This window comes from Apium graveolens, chromosome 3 (assembly GCF_009905375.1).
Source record: "Apium graveolens cultivar Ventura chromosome 3, ASM990537v1, whole genome shotgun sequence".
Classification (NCBI taxonomy): domain Eukaryota; kingdom Viridiplantae; phylum Streptophyta; class Magnoliopsida; order Apiales; family Apiaceae; genus Apium; species Apium graveolens.
In genome coordinates this window covers 154,964,187-154,985,375 of record NC_133649.1, presented here as the reverse complement: position 1 = coordinate 154,985,375, position 21,189 = coordinate 154,964,187, and the positions used below count along the sequence as shown (strand labels likewise).

The 21,189-nt window shown below is 37.5% G+C and overlaps 1 protein-coding gene across 1 annotated transcript; it reads left to right on the top strand.

The window, feature by feature from the left end:
- Positions 1-6,081: 6,081 nt before the first annotated feature.
- LOC141712876 (uncharacterized) lies at positions 6,082-15,959 on the top strand. Its single transcript, XM_074515984.1, has 8 exons — positions 6,082-6,957; positions 9,308-9,557; positions 9,649-9,784; positions 9,936-10,033; positions 11,158-11,223; positions 11,874-11,963; positions 13,182-13,358; positions 15,598-15,959. The coding sequence occupies exons 1-8, from the start codon at positions 6,431-6,433 to the stop codon at positions 15,631-15,633; spliced, it is 1,380 nt and encodes a 459-aa protein (XP_074372085.1). The 5' UTR covers positions 6,082-6,430; the 3' UTR covers positions 15,634-15,959.
- The last annotated feature ends 5,230 nt before the right edge of the window (positions 15,960-21,189 follow it).

Here is a 21,189-nt window from a genome sequence, read left to right as displayed (position 1 = left end):
TTTACAAATGGGTTTTGGTATACTCGGTCATAACTTAGTTTTTTAGTTGACTCGGGTCAAAATCGGGTAAAACTCGGATTACTCAGGGAAAACTCGAATTACTTAGAAAAAAATCGACTTTAGAAGAAAAAATTTGAAAAATGAGTAATGTTCCAAAAAAACTCGTAAATGAGTACTAGTTTCTGACAAAAAATATAACTTTTAATTATATTTAGTGTTAAAATGATTGTAAAAGGTTAGCCAAAAAAATTAATTATACTACATATCATTTATAAAATTTAACAAGTTAAATTTATACTAAATTAAAAATTATGGGACGTTTAAAATTTTTGAATTTTATATCAAGTACTCTTTTAAGATACTTGAAAATATAATTAATTGTCATGTATATGATTTATTTATAAAATATTTTAAATTAGTAAATATTAAGATTAAAAAAAAATAATATTTTACATTTTTTGAGTTTTTAATCGAATATTCTTTCCGAGTATTTTTCGAGTATTCCGAATACTCATTATTTCATATATTCGCCGAGTCGAATCGAGTACCCTTTTTAAAACATTGATTGGCATCACAGTCCCCATTAACTAAACAACTAAATTGTTCTCTCCACTATTGTGAGAGTATTATGGTCTCTTCGTTCAATCTCTAGTTTTTGAGAGTGAATCGTGAGAGTTTTTATGGCTCGTTATAACGATTTGAGTGATCAATTTGCTGGCTTAGACATTGAGGAAGAGGAGAATTATGCGTTTGTGTTTGAAGGGGAAGGGGTTGTTGAGAGTAACAAATATGAGTTATGTATGGTGGGTAGATTCTTGACGGGGAAAAGTATCAATGTCAATGCTATGAGAACAAAGATGGCAGATGTGTGGAGGCCGGCGATGGGAGTGAACATTAAGGAACTGGAGACAGGGATTTTCATGTTTCAATTCTACCATAAGGAAGACAAGAACTGGGTTCTGAAGGGGGGTCCGTGGTCTTTTGACAACGCAATGCTTGTGATTTCAGAGATTCCAAATGGGGAGGTACCTCTAAATGTCCCTCTGTGGCATGTGAACATTTGGGTGCAGATATTTAATCTTCCGTCCGGATTCATGTCAGAGGCGGTGGGGAAGCTGTTGGGAGACTTCTTTGGTGAGTTCCTGGAATATGATAGTAAGAATAATTCAAGTTTGTGGAGAGAATTTATGCGTATAAAGGTCAGATTGGATGTCAGGAGGCCACTCAAACGGAAGAAGAAAATAACGAAGAGGAATGGAACGGAGGCAATGGTGTCGTGCAAGTATGAGCAGCTAGGGGAATTTTGTTTTACATGTGGGATGCTAACTCACACAGAGAGATATTGCAGGAAGTTTCTTTCTAGAACGAATGAAGATGACATTAATGAGTGGGGGAGTTGGCTTAGAGCTCCGACCAGGAAGGTTGGTGGTCAGACGAGGAGCCGATATTTATGGGAGGAAGACGATACAGAGTGGGAGGCGCGTCAGGGACGGTACAACTCAGGCTCGCAATCAGGGGAAGGTAGTTACAGGAAAGAGGGTAAGAGCATGATTATAGGAGGTGCAGCGAGGCAGGACTCTCGAAATCAAAGGGATAACACTAATCCCTTAATTTTAGCAACAACAATTTTGGAAGGTGGGAGGGAAAATTTAAATTTGGAGGCTAGAGGGGGAGATTTGAATTTGAATATTGAAGATGGGATGGATAATGATGAAATGACTAGGCTTATTGTTACGGATAGGAAAAGGATGCGAGGTGGGCCGGATAAATATGACATGATGGATACACCAGGGGGCCTTGTTAAAGAGTCTGACTCAGCTCTGAATAATAAGCCTAAGGATGTTGTGCTTTCTGAAATGGATTGTTCAATGTCAAACAACTCACAACTGGCTACGCTTGCTCAGCAAGCTAGCCGGACGTCATGAATGCTGTAAGTTGGAACTGCTGAGGTTTGGGGAAGCCTCGTGTAGTTCGTGCATTGAGGGATGTTATAACGTCTCTTAGACCCAACATTGTGTTTTTAATGGAAAATTTATCGAAAACAGAAAGAATAAAACAATTATGTAGTAAATTAGGCTTTGATAACTATTGGGTGGTGGATTGTGTTGGTAGAAGTGGAGGAATTGCTTTTCTATGGAAGAATAATTTTAAGTGTGATGTGATTGAATTCGGTCGTAATTTTATAGATGTTCAGGTTATGAATGCCAATAATGTTATGTGGAGGTTGACTGGGTTTTACGGGTATCCGGAGCGGGCTCGTAGAAGGGAGTCTTGGGAGCTGCTAAAATCGTTAGCTAACAGGTCCGTGTTACCCTGGGTGGTGGTGGGAGATTTTAATGACATGATTAGTATAAATGATAAGAAAGGTAAGCATGCTCATCCTCAGGTGTTGTTAGACGGGTTCAAGCAAACGATTGAGGAATGTAGGCTGATTGAGCTGGATCTTATGGGAGGAGGTTACACGTGGGAGAAAAGTCGGGGTAAACCAGATTGGGTAAGAGAGAGATTAGACAGGGCGTTTGCTTCAGCTTCTTGGTGGAGCTTATTTCCCCTATGCAAGTTGAGTGTTCATCAGTGTGTTTACTCTGATCATGATCCTAGCCACCTGAAGTTTTATAGTACGGAGCATTCGAAGAAGAAATTCAGGTTTCGATTTGAAAATACTTGGCTCAAGGAGGAAAATTTTCATGAAGATGTCTCAGCTCATTGGAGAAAACTGGATCCGAGCCATTTTCTTTCAAAACTGGTAGAAATTTCTACATTTATGGAGAAATGGGGTAAAAGATTTTTCAATAAGTTCCGTGAGAAAATCAGAAAGCAAAAGGAGATGGTTTCTTTGTTCGAGGATTGTGCAGATGAAATCAGGACTAGTAGATATTTTAAAGAGAAAAAAATCCTTGAAGATCTGTTGTTGAGTGAGGAACTTTATTGGCAGCAACGAGCCAAGTCTTTCTGGCTCCAAGATGGTGACTCGAATTCTAAATTTTTCCATGCGTATGCTACGTGTAGGAAAAAGAAAAATCAGATTGACAATCTTAAAGATGAGAATGGGGTGGTGGTTAACAAACAAGAAGATATGTGTGAAGTCATTAGAAGATATTTTGTTAAGGTCTTTGAGGATGAAGGCAGAGCGGATAGTGCTAGTACGGAGCTGCATGAAAGCATTATAACAGAGGATCAGAATCGAAATCTCACAGCAGAGCTAACGATGCAGGAATTATCAGTAGCCATAAAGCAGATGCATCCTGACAAGAGTGCAGGTCCAGATGGGTTAAACCCGGCGTTCTATCAGCATTTCTGGCATCTTTTTGGTAAGGATGTTCTTCAATGTTTTAAGCAGTGGTTAAAAGATGTGGCTTTTCCCATAGATCTTAATAATACAAATATTATTCTTATTCCTAAGAAAGACAACGCAAATGAGATGAAAGATCTACGTCCGATAGCTCTTTGTAATGTTTTGTATAAGGTGTTAGCTAAGGTTCTTGCAAACCGGTTGAAAACCATTTTGCCTGGCATTACTTCAGATAGCCAATCGGCTTTTGTCCCAGGTAGAAATATAACGGATAATGTGTTGTTGGCTTTTTAGTTGCTGCACTACATGAAACAAAAGAAGAAAGGTGTGGATGGAGAGGTAGTTTGAAGCTAGATGTAAGAAAAGCGTACGACAGAGTAGACTGGAGTTTTTTGATGCATCAATTACATCAGTTAGGGTTTGATGATAAATGGATTGCCTGGATTCGTTTATGTATCACGACAGTGACTTACTCTGTCAACTTCAATGGTACTCAGATTGGGCCTATCAATCCGTCAAGAGGTCTCCGTCAAGGAGATCCTCTGTCACCCTATCTATTTTTATTTTATGTGGAAGGCCTGTCTCGTATGCTAAAGAATGCAGCTGATGAAGGGAGAATTCAGGGTTGTAAGGTTTGTACTCAAGCTCCGGCGGTTACTCACTTGCTATTCGCAGATGACAGCTTTCTATTTTGTAAAGCTAAAGTGGAGGAGGTGATGAAAGTTAGGGAGATATTGCAGAAGTATGAACTTCATTCTGGTCAGGCAATTAACTTTCAAAAATCGGGGATTTATTTTAGTTCTAATGTGAGGCTAGACAAGCAAGGTGAATTGAAGGATTTGTTGGGTGTGCATTCTGACTTGAGCACATGGAGATATCTGGGACTCCCATCGCTTATAGGGAGATCAAAGAAAACGGCTTTTAATTATCTGAAGGATCGTCTTTGGAGCAAGATTCAGGGTTGGAGTGCTAAGTGTCTCTCTAAGGCTGGGAAAGCTGTTTTACTTCGTTCAATAGCACAAGTAGTTCCCTCTTACGCAATGTCGTGTGTCCTGCTTCTGAAATCTTTATGCACAGATCTTGAAAAGATGATGAATAGTTATTGGTGGGGATCACAGGACAGTAATAGGAAGGGAATAAAATGGGTTTCGTGGACGAACATGAGCATGGCAAAAGAAGTGGGTGGATTAGCATTCCGTGATCTGCAGGGATTTAATTGGCGCTGCTTGGGAAACAATGCTGGAATCTAATGGCCAATTCAAACTCGTTGGTAGCAAGAGTGTTTAAGGCTAAGTACTATCCAGGCTCGAGTTTATTTGATGCAGCTAGGGGAGGAGGTGTGAGTTATGTCTGGTCTGGGCTCTGGCAAGCTAAAGAACATCTAAAGCAGGGCTATAGGTGGATTGTGGGAGATGGTAGGTCTATAAGTGTGAGTACTGATCCGTGGATACGTGGTAAAGCTGGGTTCAGAATTGATGAGCATAATTCGAGTCTATTGAGTGGTTTGAAGGTAAGCAATTTACTTGTTCCTGGTAGTAACACATGGGATATTGACAAGGTGCATAGTTTGTTTTCAAATTGTGATGCTAAGTGTATTTTAGCAATACTTGTCCCTCAGAATCAGGTTCAAGATCGACTTGTCTGGTGTCACTCGGTTGATGGAAAATATAGTGCTAAATCTGGATATAAATTCTGGCAGCAGAATTACAGTGCTTGTAAACGAGTAGAAGAAAGCAAGGGCTGGAGTAGACTGTGGAGAATACAGGTTCCTCGGAAGGTTAAAATCTTCTTGTGGCGGGTTTGTAGAAATAATGTTCCTGTGCGGAGCCGTTTGAGGGACAAAGGTGTTAACAGTGCAGGTGGCTGTCCTATGTGTGATAGCGATGAAGAGCATTTGAGGCATATATGCCTTGATTGTAGCTACGCAAAGGGTTGTTGGGCTGAGCTTGGTTTTTATTTTGATAGCTCCCAGTATAGCTCGTGTTCAGAATGGCTACTGCAGATTCTTTCAGTTGAGTCGTTTGAAAGATTGGCCCAGATAGCGACTGTCTTATGGGGAATATGGTCGGCCAGGAATCTCAAGGTGTGGCAGAATAAGACTATGACGACACAATTGGCAATGCAGAGTAGCGTGTTACAAATCAAACAGTGGAGAGATTGCCAGCATTTAAAAGCTTCCAGGATTAATAATTGTGTGCAGGATAGAAGAAGGACAGCTACCAAATGGCAGGCCCCTAGAGAAGGTCGTTTGAAGGTTAATGTTAATGCTCATGTGGTTGCAGGGTGTCCGTGGTTCTCGTGTGGGCTTGTTCTCAGGAATCATGCAGGGAAGTTTATCAGAGCTAGAACACACAAGTTCATTGGTGCTGTCCCGGTCATCGAAGCGGAAGTTACTGGTGTGTGGGAAGCTATTGAATGGGTTAAGTCATTAGGGCTGCAGAATGTTGACATTGAAAGTGATTCGTTAGTTGCAGTTCATGCCATTAACAATGCAGTGGAAAACCTGCTGGAAGTTGGCGTGGTTATGCAAGCTTGTAGTAGAGTGCTTAAATCTCGTGAAGACATTGTGGTTTCTTTTATAAAAAAGCAAGCAAACAAGGTAACTCATTTAGTAGAGAGAGTACCCTGTAAAGCGAGTTGCTTTTTGGATTTAATGACTCCTCCACTGTCTGTGTTGGAGCCCCTTGAAAATGATTGTTTGATGATTTAATTAAAATCCCAGTTTCAAAAAAAGAAACATTGATTCGCATGTGAAAAACACGGTGACAATATTTATCCTGAGAAGAACAAATGAGACAAACAAAACCGAGTATCAAAGCCAAGCTGGCAAGGCCACCAAAGAAGCCAGCAAGGCAACATCCACCGCCAAACCAAGTCAAGGTCATCAAGATTCAAGAGATTTCTTAATTCAACAAAAAATCCAACGGCCCAGAGGATTCTTAGTTTCACAATTCTTTCTAGAGAGAGAAACCCATTTAGATTCCCCCCTCTCTCTTGTTCTTCTTCTTGGGGTTTTGCTTTATTTTATTTCTTTCTCTGCATCAACCCCCCCTCTTTCTTACACAAACTTGCAAGTTTTGATCTTTTTGGAGAATTCTTTTGTATTTAGTTATATATTTTATCTATTTATATTGGGGGATGGATCAGTTTGGTGTTTTAGTTGAAAGTATTGGCTTTAAAGCACAATCTAAATCAACCCCTTTGGCTGATTTGAAGGGTAAAACCAATATCAATAATGGGTTTCCTCCTAATTTGGATTTTAAGGCCAAAGCTCCATCTAATTCTGTTGATGGGTCTGGTTTTGGTGACTATTTCGGGTCGAATTATGGCTTGAAAACCCAGAATTCTGATGGTTTTGATGATGTGTTTGGTGGCTCAAATGTCTATGATTTGGATTCTGTGTTTAAGGGTTCTAATAATTTGGGTTCAAATTCTGGTGGTGTTGATGATAGTGATGATATTTTTGGTGCATTTTTGGGGAAAAAGGACTCCGAGTCTACGAATTATGGTAATTTGTTTGGGAAGATACCTCCACCCCCCAAGCGGAACACTTTTAATGATGATTTGCTTGGGGGGTTTAGTGATATGAAGCCCAAGTTAGATACTGGTTCTGGTTTTGATGACTTGATACCTGGATTTGGGAAAAGCAGTGATCCAAGAAACGGGTATGTCCGATCACACACTTTAGCTTCCGCTCTGCTGACTTTTAGCAGTTTAAACTAATTTGAGCAATTGAATTGTTAACTCTGATTTTTAGGCTTCACCTATGTATAAGGTAATTTTCCCTAGGATTAAAAAATGACATTGTTCATAGTTAGTTGTGGGGGTATGCTAAGATTTTGTTATGTGTTACGTATTCTGTAACAATAATGGAATTAGATACTTTCTAGCGTAGTAATTTGCTAAGGACGATAATAGCAGTTGCAACTTATTAAAGTTTAACTTTACGATAATAGCAGGTGCAACTTATTAAAGTTTAACTTTACTAAGTCTCGAAGGATACCATTGGTTGAAGTGAATACCAGGATGAGAAACAGCTGTTTAAACTTGTTTTAACCAAGTAGTTTGGTGGGGAAAAATTAATATTAATATTTTCCTCGCTAAGCTATTTAGGCCGCTGTCTAAAACAACATGATTAGCCTTTATAATAAAGTTTTTTTTAATTTACCTGTTACTGTCACCAGATGCAATATTATTATTATTATTATGATGATTATGATGTACCATTTCAGGATTCTCATAACAATTACCATATATTAGTATTGTAGTCCTGATAACCAGAGTAGTATTTTTAGATGTGCTCTATGTGTATATTAGTATGCGACAGTGCTCTGTCAAGAGCATTGTTGTCACGAAGACCGAGTCAAATTCCAGTCGACACGAAGGTACATGGGCTTCGCGGCTTTTCGAAGCCCGACTTGGCACTGTGGTAACCCCTTGACTGCTGACTTGGCGTCGTGATAACCATGATAATGGTTCACAATCTCCCAATCCAGCCAATGACAATACGCAAGAAAGAGATGGAGATGAACATAATATATAAATAAATAACTTTGCTTGATTTTAGTCATCACTTATGTTTTTATTTGCTTGGAGAACATGTTTCAGATTTGGTTTTTGAGTGTTGTTATGTATTAAGTATGTTTAATTTAAACTTAGTATTCTATCACTTCTAATTTAAGTTGTGAAATTGATGTGTTTAGTTATATTATATACTAAATGTAGTGTATATATATGTATATATACATTTTATATATATATGAACGACTTGTCGACTTTTTACTACTAGTCAAGTGACTTGTCGACTAGCTTTCTGGAAGGTACTCGAGCATCAAGGCTCTACTTGGTGCCGTGATAACCATGGTCAAGAGTCAAGACATAACAGAAAGTGAGAATAGAATATGTAGATATTGCACAGTTCAAATCTTGAAGGGAATACAAGAAGATTTGATATTATATAACTCGGAAATAAATGATGTGCGAAGGGGCTATCTATCTCAGGAAGAATTATGTGTGGGCCATTTAAGCTATATCTAATGTATAGGAGCAGGTGCTAATAAAAAAGAAAATTCGTATCTGAAAGGTTAAGAAACAAGTGATGTATAAGATTTCATTATCATTTAAGAAAAATTTACTAAACAATGTACGTTATTAAAAGGATCCAGGTAGCATAATCAGATGTTCTATTTCGATTTTTTGTTGTTATGCATATTCTTTTGTCGTTTCAGTAATGATTATTACGTTTTGATACTTCAATATATCAATTTTCCTAGCACCATTAATTGATTTGTGAATCATTTGAACCATACCTGCGTGGATTATTGCCACTGGAATTGAGAGAAACTCTAGCACAAGCTTCTTTATTAAGAATAATAAATCTTTAATTGGCTTTCATACAGAATTCAAAAGCTTAGATTAAAGAAGAACATATGCATAGATTCATAGACCATTGAACTAACTGTCTTTTTTTGCGTCAAAATGTGTCTTCAAACACCTGATGCTTTAATGCATATTGTTTACTGAATTTAATTGTTGTTGAACTTTGGAAATGCTGGCTCTGGCTTGTGATTTTGTGCCCTCATTTACATACAAGACTAAGTTTAAATTTTGTGTTTGTTCCCCGACTTTTTCAGTTCTTCTCAAGAACTACGACCTTAATTAAACTTCAAAAAATTGCTTCATATATACGTGCTTAATAACTAAGCATAGTTTTATACTACCGTGTTGTTGTAAATGCCAACTTCTTGGCACCATTGCAAACTCGAGTTCGAGCAAACACAAAGTTTGTCATCCAGTTATGTATATATGTCATTCGGTTCATGAATGTTCATTAGATTAGATATACCTGACAGGAAATGCTTTATTTGATTGTAAATGCCTGTATGATTTTCTGTTGTTTACTTTGGACTTTGGAGCAGGAAATGTAATATAGCGATGATCACTTTTTGCAGTCTAATGTTAGATAAGGTTCACGTATTCTTTCTAATTTTATGCGGCTCATTATTTCTTCTGTAGAGAAAAGCCGGAAAGAGGCCGTTCATGGAATTCAAGTGATAAAGATGGTAAATCAAAAATAAATTTGGTAGAAGACCCCTTCAACATATTTGAAACATCTACTCTTCAGAGAAACTATACGCCAGCTGTGGTTCCTGATCTGCTAAATGAAGGAGAGAATCGAGCATCTGCGGACGTAGATATTTTGGAGTCGATGTTTGGTATGGGTGCTAGATCGAAGAATATACCGAGTCCAAGCCCAGTAACTAAGGTTGAGACTTGCACCATAACCGTGTTACAAAATCAGCATATGCATTTTGGTAAAATAAGCTGTTTTAAGCCTTACAAGTTCCACTTTTCAGGTTTCTGTATATGATGCACTATTCCAGAAAAGCAAAGTTCCTGCAAATCAAGGGTCGGGAAATTTTCTCAGCACGAGAGAAGTTTCCCCTTCTATTAGTATGGATGATGATTTCTCATTCCTCTCTGAAGTTGAAGGTAAGCATCCTCGTTGAAAATACAGCTTCTGTCCCATAAAATATATATATATATATATATATAAATATATATATGTGTGTGTGTGTGTGTGTCGTCTTTTGCTATTGTATTCCTTGATGCTAACTATGCTAAGTTTGTTTTTTTTCACAAGTTGCCCCTCCATCTAGAATATTCCAGGAAGTTGAAGGAGAGAGTGAAGAAAGAAGAAGAGCCAGATTAAATCATCATCAAAATACCCAGGAGCGTATGGTATACATAGATTTCTTACTTCAAACTATTTCCCTCACTCTTTTAAATATACTTCAATTTTTAACCTATACTTTATTTATTTCTTAACACTTATTAATTGTACTTTTTTGGTTCCTGTCATTAGTCCCCAATCTATAGATGCCTTTCATATTCAATCTGAGAAACACAGGAAGATATATAGGAAAAAAGACTTAGTTGCTTAAATTTTAATGGTTAACGATTTTCACAATCTTAGTAACTTCAAATTAAGTAGAAATTAGGTATTATGAAGTTTAAGTTCATGGATTTGTAATTGCAGAGTATTACAAGAATTAACAAATTGAGGTCCATGACAAATGATAATCTTTTCGGATTGTATTGAACAAACAGACGTCTACTTGGGGTTAAATTAAAATTCTGTGAGGTCCACAAAACAAGAATAAATTTCTCTTAAGAGTATATCCACTTATATAATTATTTATGCTTCTATTTAGAATGATTAAACCATCTAGATACATTTAAGACACAACACCAAAACTAGGTCAAACAAAATAATTTTTGTATTCAAATTTTGCTCAAAAATTCCCTCTTACATAACACACAAACACAGACAGTGTTCAATCACATAGACCTTTTAAGCTATATGTTGCTCACTGCTTTATGTGATATAATAGGTAGTTGGATTTTACTTGGCCATCATCCCATCATACTCTAATAGGTAATTGTTGTTGAAAATTAAATCTGAAAAAAATCTTGAAGATTTTACATTAAGGTGAAATGTCAAGAGTCTGGGAGTTTTAGAAGCCCAAGAGATATATTCAGTTACTCAACTTAAGATATTATTAGTTACCTATCAAGAATTATGCCAAGGCGTCTATAAATTCATGTGTACTGTTCTTCTCTGAACTATCAGAAAAATCAATCAGATAATGTAAGTTATATGCTTTTGATTATATTCATCTTGTTTGCATCATTACATCTGAAAACCGTCAATTGTTTCAAGTTTAGTTGTCTTTGGTTTGAGATTGTGCAAGTTCTATGATACTTCATACAGCACCTTCTGCAAAGTGCATGGCAAGCTACTTTCTTTGAGAGTTTCTGTATACGATATGATTTCTATCATTATTACTTTTTGGTTTCTTCAGATTAAAGCTTTAAATGAAAAGAATCGACGTGATCGTCAGGTACAGCTAGAGCAAGAAGAGAGGCATGTAAGTATCTGTTGTATACTTGTATGACAAAATTTTTTTAGTGTTCTCTCACTTTTTGGCTCTTTTTTGTGTTGTATATTTTGATGAAGTTGGGACAAATACTATGAGGTGTAAATTTATTATTTACACGGTGTGTGCAATGTATTTGTAAGCAGTTCTTTGTTAAACATCGTACAAGCATATATCTCGGGCAAAGCTTTATTAAATTTTTAAAAAAGTAATGAAGTATAAAATGAAAGAGTTTTGTTTGATTATTGTAAACGAAAAATTAATAAAATTTATCTATGAATTAATCATATATACATTGCGTCCAAAAAATTAATATACATTTATTAATAACTAAATGTTCAACTTATTTAAAAAGCAAGTATTAGATTTATTTAACACAAATTGAAAAACTTATCGCCGCCCAAGGAAAACATAACATGCTCCGTAAGGTTCTATTATTAATCATTAACTTGGGAGACAAGCTTATAAAAAGTAAAACCAAAAAAGTGGTTCAGCTTTAATATTAAATGATGTATCCTTGGGAATTGTTTTAGGAACAATGAAAATGCAGTTTTTGCACTTGTTAGTTGTTTTACTGAATTATACTCATTTGAATATAATTTTTTGTTCAAATTTTATTTTGTTAATTCTGCAATCTACAGAGGCTTGCTGCGACTTTGGACGATGACATAAAACGCTGGGCCTCAGGAAAAGAAGGCAATTTGCGTGCACTTCTATCATCGTTACAATATGTGCGTTCCTTACCCTACATTCTATGCTTTTGACAACTTGTGTGTTCCTTACCCTACATTCTATGCTGTTGACAACTTGCATATTACAATGATAAATTATATAAACAATGAGTTTTCTAGTTACCAACTCTCTTATATTATGTGTTGTGGGGATTAAGATTGGTACCTGGAGGCTTCTAATACGAGTTACGGCCATGTGAAGTCTCCTTTCTCTTATGGATTAGTTAAATGTTAATGTCAAAGATCATCTCCTACATAATTGTGGTTCCAAGTATTAATAATGTGATGGCACACAACTAGGTGAACTAATTAATGATCAATTATCGGAGGTATCTCGGTTATGAAGGTGCTTCTCATTGGTTGCATCCTTCTGCCTTGGCGGGAAGTGGAATGCCACAATCTCATTTATATTACCATGTACACCTTTGGTGAATGTATTGTCAGTTAGCAGCTAACAAATTATTTCCATATGCGTGCTCGATTATGGGGTTCTGTCTTACAGGAAGCTCAGCACTTGATTGGGTGATGTAAATTGTGCCACCCTAAGGGGTGTGGGGTTGGGTGTGGGGTGGGGGTGGGGGGATTCATAGTTGTCCTGGAGTTGAAAGGTGTGAGATATTGTGTTACCACAATGGTATAGCCGACTTCCTAGCCAAAATGTTCTTTAAATATTTTATATAACCTTGGTAATATAACATAAGTTGGTATGGAAGAACTGCTGCGCTGCAGGAAATCCTTTTCTATTCAAGTTCTCTGACGAGGTTTTTGAATAGAACTTTGATAGGCGAGAGGTGTAAGCACCGCGAGGTGTGAAGCGATCTCGTACTAAACAAAAAGAGTTTCACTTTCCATAACCAAAATGAAATAAAGTCAACCTCTTCCTGCAATTGCGGTGAGTCTCTCTACCTCTTTAGTTGCGCCCCCCTACTTATTCGCAATGACTACCACAAGAAAGTCGGAATGGTCGTTGATACTTTCCAAACAATAAGTAGGTTGTTGAAGCAAATGTGCACTTTAGGGTGCAACACTTTTAACTTTTTAATACTAGCCATCAGATTCTTAATAATAAACGACATGTGTCATGTGTTTTCTTTTGTTCAGATTGTGTGAATTAAGTGCAATAGATTCTTGCAATCTTGTAGTATAAAAGGGATATGATTTAACTTGTATAAAAATGATCCAGTAAGTTGTTTATGCATGACTATGTGGTATGTGCAGGTGCTTTGGCCTGAATGTGGCTGGCGTCCAGTTTCTTTGACTGATATGATGACATCTATCTCAGTTAAAAAGGTTTATCAGAAGGCAACCTTATGTGTGCATCCAGATAAGGTTCAACAAAAAGGCGCCAACATTCAACAGAAGTATATTGCGGAAAAAGTTTTTGACGTTCTGAAGGTATAATACCCGAAGTTAATTCCTTATATTTGTATAGCAGGTTTATTAGTCATGCTAGCTAAGTTATTATATAGTGCATTGTCAGTACAGTTCCTGAATTCTAAACCAAACCAAACATACCCAGTATATCCCGCTTTACGCAGGGTCTGGGGAGGGCAAGATGTACGCAGCCTTCCCCTCATTCTTTCAGAATATTCTTTCAGAATGAAGAGGCTGTTTCCCGAAAGACCCTCGGCTTGTGTGTGCGTATAATACGTAAAAAGTGAGATGAACAATACAACATATATGCAAGAATTAATATCAATTTGAAACAAACCAAAAGATGATCACTTAAATTGAAAAGATTTGAAATAAACCTTAGCCCGTGGTATTATTCACATGGGACATACCTAGAATCCAATTTGAAATGGGTAATGATGAATAAGTACAATGTGTGTGTGATTGATTCTTGCGAAGAGATGGTATGTATATTAATTGATAAGACTGAGATTGTATCCATCACCGATCTTGCACAATTTTCGGAGCCGTGTAAATGTAAAATTGATCAGATCAGGGAGATGTGCCTTCTTAAGAGAAGCCTTCTCGACAAGTTTCTTGACAAACATAACAAAGAAGATCTGATCACAATGTTGCAAGAGATATACAGATGAAAATTTATATTGTTTAATTCTGTGAATGATAAATTATGTAATTCAGATGATTGACTATAGAGTAGACTTGAATCATGTTACTCTGCAGCACAAAAAGGCCTTCTGGCACACACTGTATAATTAGAGGCCCACGCTTTTAGGAGAGGCAGATAAGGCAACACGGGCCAACTAAGTTAACTAAAGCATAATTTATATCGAAAAAACACACATAATATTTAAACAAGTTCATCAACTTTACTGGTACTTGAAATCTTAAAAACAATAAATAATAAAAAAATAAGATCATGTGTTTATCAACCTTCTATAATTGGACCCATTTAAAGGCATGCCAAATCTTTTTAAAAAGCATCAAGTTTTTCTTCATAATTGGTGCTTACTGCTTCCCTGCCACATCAGCTTCCTGTTCATCATTAAGTTGCCTAAAGTAATGTTGTTTCGGGTGCATCCCTATTCTGTCTTTTGTCTTGATCACTTTTAAAGTTGTGCGTGATCTAGAGTTCTAATGCAGCTCAACATCAGAAGCATGAGAGACAAATCCGAAACGCGAAACAGGTTTTCAGTACAATCGATATTGATGGTTGTCTTCATCTAGTTCCCATTAAGCTTTTTAACTAAATTCTCATTGATTTATCAATGGTATTTAATATAATAAGGTCTATGGTATACTGTAATGCATATTGGCCTTTTAGTGCCTGGTATATTTGATGAACTCCAAGTCATTTAAGACATATCTCAGGTCACTTCCACAGTTCTTCCACAATATATTTGCAATTCACTGAAAAATAATTTATCAGTCTACTGTTTGTGGTAGCTTACGATATGAGGAAATCTGCAACCATTAGCTACTGACATGCTTAAAACGCAATTTAAATTCTTTAACATCCGTTTTAAATTTTTGCAAGGTCTAATTTAGTATCTTGTGTAAAGTTCTTTACCATTTTGTATTACATTTAAATTAATTAATAAAAACAAACAATATATATACCTTTGTGGAGGCATATTGTAGTTGAGGAAGACGATAAGTAATGGGATGAGCAACTGAGGGCGGGGATAGACTTTGCGGCTTTAAACCTCTTTATGTCCAGATTGGTTGTGTGGTTTGGTTATCACTGTAGATGGGGTTGGTGGAGGCTGGAGGCTAGGGACCAGGCCAAACTTTTTTCTATAGCGTTGTTTTCAGGATTAACTGAGTGGAAAGGCGGGTCTTCTGATGACTGTTTTTTTATCTATTTTATTGCATGTGGCATTTGTTTTCCAACTCCTAACCAGCTTACAGTCCACTCATTCATATATTTCTAGATTTTTTTGGTTATTTATCTAATTTTTTTCTCTTTGAGCGCATGCATTTGGCCTTCAACCTCCTTTGCCTTTCATTAGGCTTGGACCTTCAACCTCCTGTAAAAGGGGCGAGGGACATACCACTTCATAATTAATTATAGTACGCAATATTTTTGGTGGCTCAGTAGTACGTCATGTAAATAGACCTTGATCTTTCATATATACAAGTGAATTATTGGAAATAGATTCTATTACTTGCTTTAGTAGAATTCGTTTGAGCTTATTTTCTTTTTTCTTGGATCGTATAACAGGAAGCATATAACAAATTTAGCTCTGAAGAACTATAAGACACGCAAGATGTATGCTCATCAAATTTCTGGCCACTTGACTGACGAGTCAATCAGTTGTACCTTCTTTGCTTGGAAGCTTGAATCATCTTAAGACCAGGTTGTTTAATATCCAGTGCGATAGACTAAGTTTTTTAAACCTCACATCAATGTGGTTCCATGGTTTTTGTACTTTTCTTTTTTGGTTATATCAGTCTCTTTTAACTTTCACATCTCATGATTGTTTTAATCAATTCAGTGTAAATTTATTCACCTGTACTTTTTCAGTATTTTAGAAGATAAGAAATAAAATACACCACAGAGTATTAGTGTTTTCCCAGCCGAAATATAGGCAGTACCCCTACTGCCAGCCTTTTATTGTTGCAAGGTGATTGCATCACAGAATCTTTGTAGGTGGTGCTCATCGTCATCCAGGACCTTATCCTTTAGATTCTTAGACAAGAGTGCTGAACTTTGTAATCTTTGATTTGTGGTTGCATAATCTGTGCATTACAGGGCCGTATTGCGTATAACTACTGTTCATACATGATTAAATTGAAGAAAGGATTATTTCGAGTGCAATTTCTCAGAACTGGGAATTATTTGTGTCAGGAACCCGGGTGCATTGTAGGGCATAGCTCTGTTTATAAGTACATTATATCTTGCAAGATGTAAAAGTAGATGAAAAACTTTCATTTCATGGTACATTTGTACTAGATTTTAAATATGAGGCGAGGGGATGAGGGATTTAATTCTTGTCCTTGTCAAGAGGGTCGGAATGGGGATGAGAGTTCGCCACTAGCCTATCCTCAAACCTGTGCATGTATACGGTATACTGCAAGATTAGCAATAGGCTAATAGATAGGACTAGAGCCCTCTCCTCATGTCAACAGTACACATGTGCTTAGATTGCTTTATCATGTGGAAGACTGTGTGCTTCCATTAATATGTCTGTAAAATGAGGCTAGAGTATGACTTCTCAAGCCTGTTTTGATGATATGTGTGTGTATTTATGTCTCGAACAAGGACAGGAACTTGAATGAGGATGGCAAGTAAAATCTGGAGCTGTGATTTGTGGTGGTGTTCTTGATTAAATTAGTAATTTGTGGTGTTTTGAAAAAATTACCAACTAGGTTTGAGTAAATTAAATGTAGTATTGTGTTGAGATAAAGATGACATAGGTGTTTGAAATGTGTATATTGTTGGTCGGGGGCTGCAACGTCATTTAGGTTGGCGTAGCCCATCTAATACTATACTGTGTGAATTGTGATGCTTGCATTGCATGGGCTGTATGCCTGTGCGGCTGTGCATACTAAAAAAAAATTTGGTTAGTAATTTTGTTTTTAATATTGAAACATTAATAATACTTTATATGTTTTGGAAGGGCTAGGGTATTTACACAAAATTCTACCACCCGCCTTATTTCTGAGAATATGATGCATGTTATTTTTCTTTTCTTCTCTTGACATTTTTTTTGTGTTTAGATGTCGGTTACAATTTGAAATTTGAACAAGGTTTAAATATTTGGTAAAATGTCGTAACGAATTTGGGGGACATGAAGTTGCATTTAATTTTGATTGTTTGCACATGAAATTGGATTAAGTTTATCACGGCATGAAACCAATATATGATGATATGACCGTATATTGTCTTGCATTTTCAGAAACTAAATTTTATTATAATGTGTTTTTCGGAAAAACCGGAAAGAGTATGCCTAACGTAATTTTTAGTTAAAATGACTCTTGTATTTTTCCGATCATTATGTTTACATATGACAGTTAAACCTTGATGAAGTAATAATCTCGCTAAAATAATATTTTTCTCTGATCCCAATATAATGGATAGGGGTAAAGTAATAAACTCGTTATAATATTTTTTCTTGGTCCTGATCTTATTACTTTAAAGAGGTTTAACCGTAGAAATTTAACTATATTTGGTAAAACGAAAATTAACTAAATAAAACTTAGTTATGTTAAACCAGTACTTACATAAGATTCATACATCTTTAATCTGCACTTGGCTTGGCTTTAATACTCTCGCAGACGGTATGGGTGAGGATGGTTACAATATATGATACATCCATAATATACGACCAATAAATTCTTGGTCCGTATCTCTTTGTAATGCCATTTTTTACAAAGGTTAAATTTATTTGAATCAGATGTGATGACATACGTAGAATAGCAATGATGTTGATAGTACATATAGCTCCTGAGAGGACTACTCCTAGGCTCCTAACTCCATATATCTCCTGGAATGACTACTCCTAGGCTCCTAACTCCATATAGCTCCTGGAAGGACTACTCCTAGGCTCCTAACTCCACACAGCTCCTGAAAGGAGTAGTCCCGCACACTACCAGTCCTGACCACCTCAGTCCCGCGAGCCCAACCTTGGTAAATCCCAGCACGTGAGACACTGGCCTAAGCACATGACGGGGAAAACTGTCGCACATCAATCATGGGAATAATCAGGGCACGTGTCAGAGGATCCTCAGAACATTCATCAGCCAGTCCTGCACTGACACGTGTAAAGCATCCACTCCAGTCAGGTGTCCTCCGCTCCCAGAACTAATGGCTATGATCTAAAGGTACCAACCCCAAAACCCTACCCTTGGGCTATAAATAGCACAAGAAGGTGAGGTTTTGGGGTTAATCATTCTTTCACACTCGTATACACACACAGCCACCTTACATTCATATATATCTTCATCATCCCCGAAAGCTAGTTCTTACTCTTACGCCGGAGGCGCAGCGGGACTCCAACCCCCCTTCCGGTGTTGTTTTGTAGGAACCCAACCACAACTACACCTCTACAGCGGCGAAGGATCCAGGACGGCGTCGAATGAGCAGCCCCACCACCAGGAGTTATCATTTGGCGCTAGAAGGAGGGGCTCTCCATCCTTGGGTCTCGGTGCCCCTGGATTCACCTTCATCAACAAGCTCTTCAAAGAGTCCATTTATTCAAACTTGTAGGAACCCAAGCAACCAACCTCTTCCATAAGAATGAATGTTGTTTATTTAAGCCACGTTTATGTGAGCTCGTTTTGTTGATTTAAGCCACGTTTGTGTGAGCTATCGTTAGTTTTAATCATTTTTGCTCTAGCTTGAATATGGCATTTGCGTCCTACTACATTGTTGAGTAGTCCCAGGAAATTGTTTAAACCGCTCCCAGGAAGCTATTTGTTAGTGTTTGTTGTTATTCTGCGTAGTTTTTGCAATTTTCAAAAAGCAACCTTAGATCGATATTCTCTGTAGCATATTGTTGTTATTTGTTGTTAGTATTGTTGAGAAATGGCAAGACTAGGAAAGAATACCTCTGGGAAACCATCTGCTAGTGCTCAGGTCCAGGAGCCGGACCACTCCTAGGCCCTTGATCCAGGAGCCGAGAGAGAAACATTCCAGGAGCAGCCACTACACACTCCCGTAGTGGAGAGAATTGTAAACACCAGGGATGTCAGGACCCTCATGGAGCTCAATCAGTACAAGTACACCAATGTCCCGATGGCCGAAGAACATATGGCCAACCTTACAAGTGATGAACTAGCAGAAGCAATCAGGCTCTACAGGCAGGAGCAAACCCGGCTCCAGGAAGAAGCCAAACTCGAGGAGGAACCGAAGGAGTCCGGGGATTCCCAGCAATCTAAGAGATCTGTTTTTGACCGAATCGGAGCCAAGGGGAAGAAAAGCAAAAAAGGATCAAGGTAATAAGAAAAAAACAGAAGTTGCTAAGCAGAGAAGGTTGGAAGAGATGTGAGAGGAAATCAGAAAAGAGGAAGAAGCAAAGCTCGAACTAAAAAAAAGAAGCCACCACTAGTGCGGACAAGATATTAGTCAGGACTAGAGCAACCATATTTACTTAGAATTAATTTTCTAAGTAAAGAAGCCACCACTAGTCCGGACAAGATATTAGTCAAGACTAGAGCAACCATATTTACTTAGAATTAATTTTCTAAGTAAAGAAGCCACCACTAGTCCGGACAAGATATTAGTCAGGACTAGAGCAACCATATTTACTTAGAATTAATTTTCTAAACAAAAAAGCCACCATTAGTCCGGACAAAGCTATTAGTCAGGACTAGAACAACCATTTTTACTTGGAATTAATTTTCCAAAAATCCAACACTAGTCTGGACAAGCTATTAGTCGGGACTAGAGCAACCACTTTTACTTAAAATTAATTTTCTAAACAAAAAAGCCACCACTAGTCCGGACAAAGCTATTAGTCAGGACTAGAGCAACCATTTTTACTTGGAATTAATTTTTTAAAAAACCACCACTAGTCCGGACAAGCTATCAGTCAGGACTAGAGCCGTCATTTTTACTTAGAATTAATTCTCTAAAAAACCAACACTAGTCCGGACAAGCTATTAGTCAGGACTAGAGCAACCACTTTTACTTAAAATTAATTTTCTAAACAAAAATGCCTCCACTAGTCCGGACAATTTATTAGTCAGGACTAGAGCAAACATATTTACTTAGAATTAATTTTCTAAGTAAGGAAGCCACCACTAGTCCGGACAAAATATTAGTCAGGACTAGAGCAACCATATTTACTTAGAATTAATTTTCTAAGTAAAGAAGCCACCATTAGTCCGGACAAGATATTAGTCAGGACTAGAGCAACCATATTTACTCAGAATTAATTTTCTAAACAAAAAAGCCACCACTAGTCCGGACAAGCTATTAGTCAGGACTGAAGCAACCATTTTTCACTTGGAATTAATTTTCCAAAAATCCAACACTAGTCCGGACAAGCTATTAGTCAGGATTAGAGCAACCACTTTTACTTAGAATTAATTTTCTAAAAAAAAAAGCCACCACTAGTCCGGACAAAGCAATTAGTCAGGACTAGAGCAACCATTTTTACTTGGAATTAATTTTCTAAAAAATCACCACTAGTCCGGACAAATTTTTAGTCAGGACTAGAACAACCATATTTACTTAAAATTATTTTCTAAGTAAAACTAAGCAACCTCTAGTCCGGACTAAATATGAGTCTGGACTAGAGCAAACAAATTCACTTAGAACTAATTTTTAAGTAAAACTAAGCAACCACTAGTCCGGACTAACCATGAGTCTGAACTAGAGCAAACATATTTACTTAGAATAATTTTTTAAGGCAAAAGCACCCACTAGTCCAGCAACACCCCGGTACAGTAATACCCCGGGTCCCGCAACACACTAGTCCAGTAACACCCGGATCCAGTAATAACCAGGTCCAAGGACACCGAGGTCGAGGAACGCCCGGGTCAAAAAACAACACCTAGGTCCTACAACAACACCTTGGTCCCGCAACACCTTAATCCAGTAACACCCGGGTCCAGTAACAACCAGGTCCAAGGACACCAATGTCGAGGAAGGCCCGGGTCCAGCAATACACGGGTCCAACAACAACATCTAGGTCCAGCAACACCCGGGTCCAGCAACACCCGGATCCAGGAATATACCGGGTCCCGAAACACCCTGGTCCAACAACAATCAGGTCCAAGGACACCAATGTCGAGGAACGTCTGGGTCCAGCAACACCCGGGTCCAGCAACAACATCCGGATCTCGCAACACCCTAGTCCAGAAACAC

Bases quoted from the DNA above. Each gene is read 5' to 3' on its own strand.
- LOC141712876 (XM_074515984.1), top strand. From the start codon at position 6,431: ATGGATCAGTTTGGTGTTTTAGTTGAAAGTATTGGCTTTAAAGCACAA. The intron at 6,958-9,307 runs GTATGTCCGATC...TTTCTTCTGTAG, and splicing joins AGCAGTGATCCAAGAAACGG to AGAAAAGCCGGAAAGAGGCC. The intron at 9,785-9,935 runs GTAAGCATCCTC...TTTTTTCACAAG, and splicing joins ATTCCTCTCTGAAGTTGAAG to TTGCCCCTCCATCTAGAATA.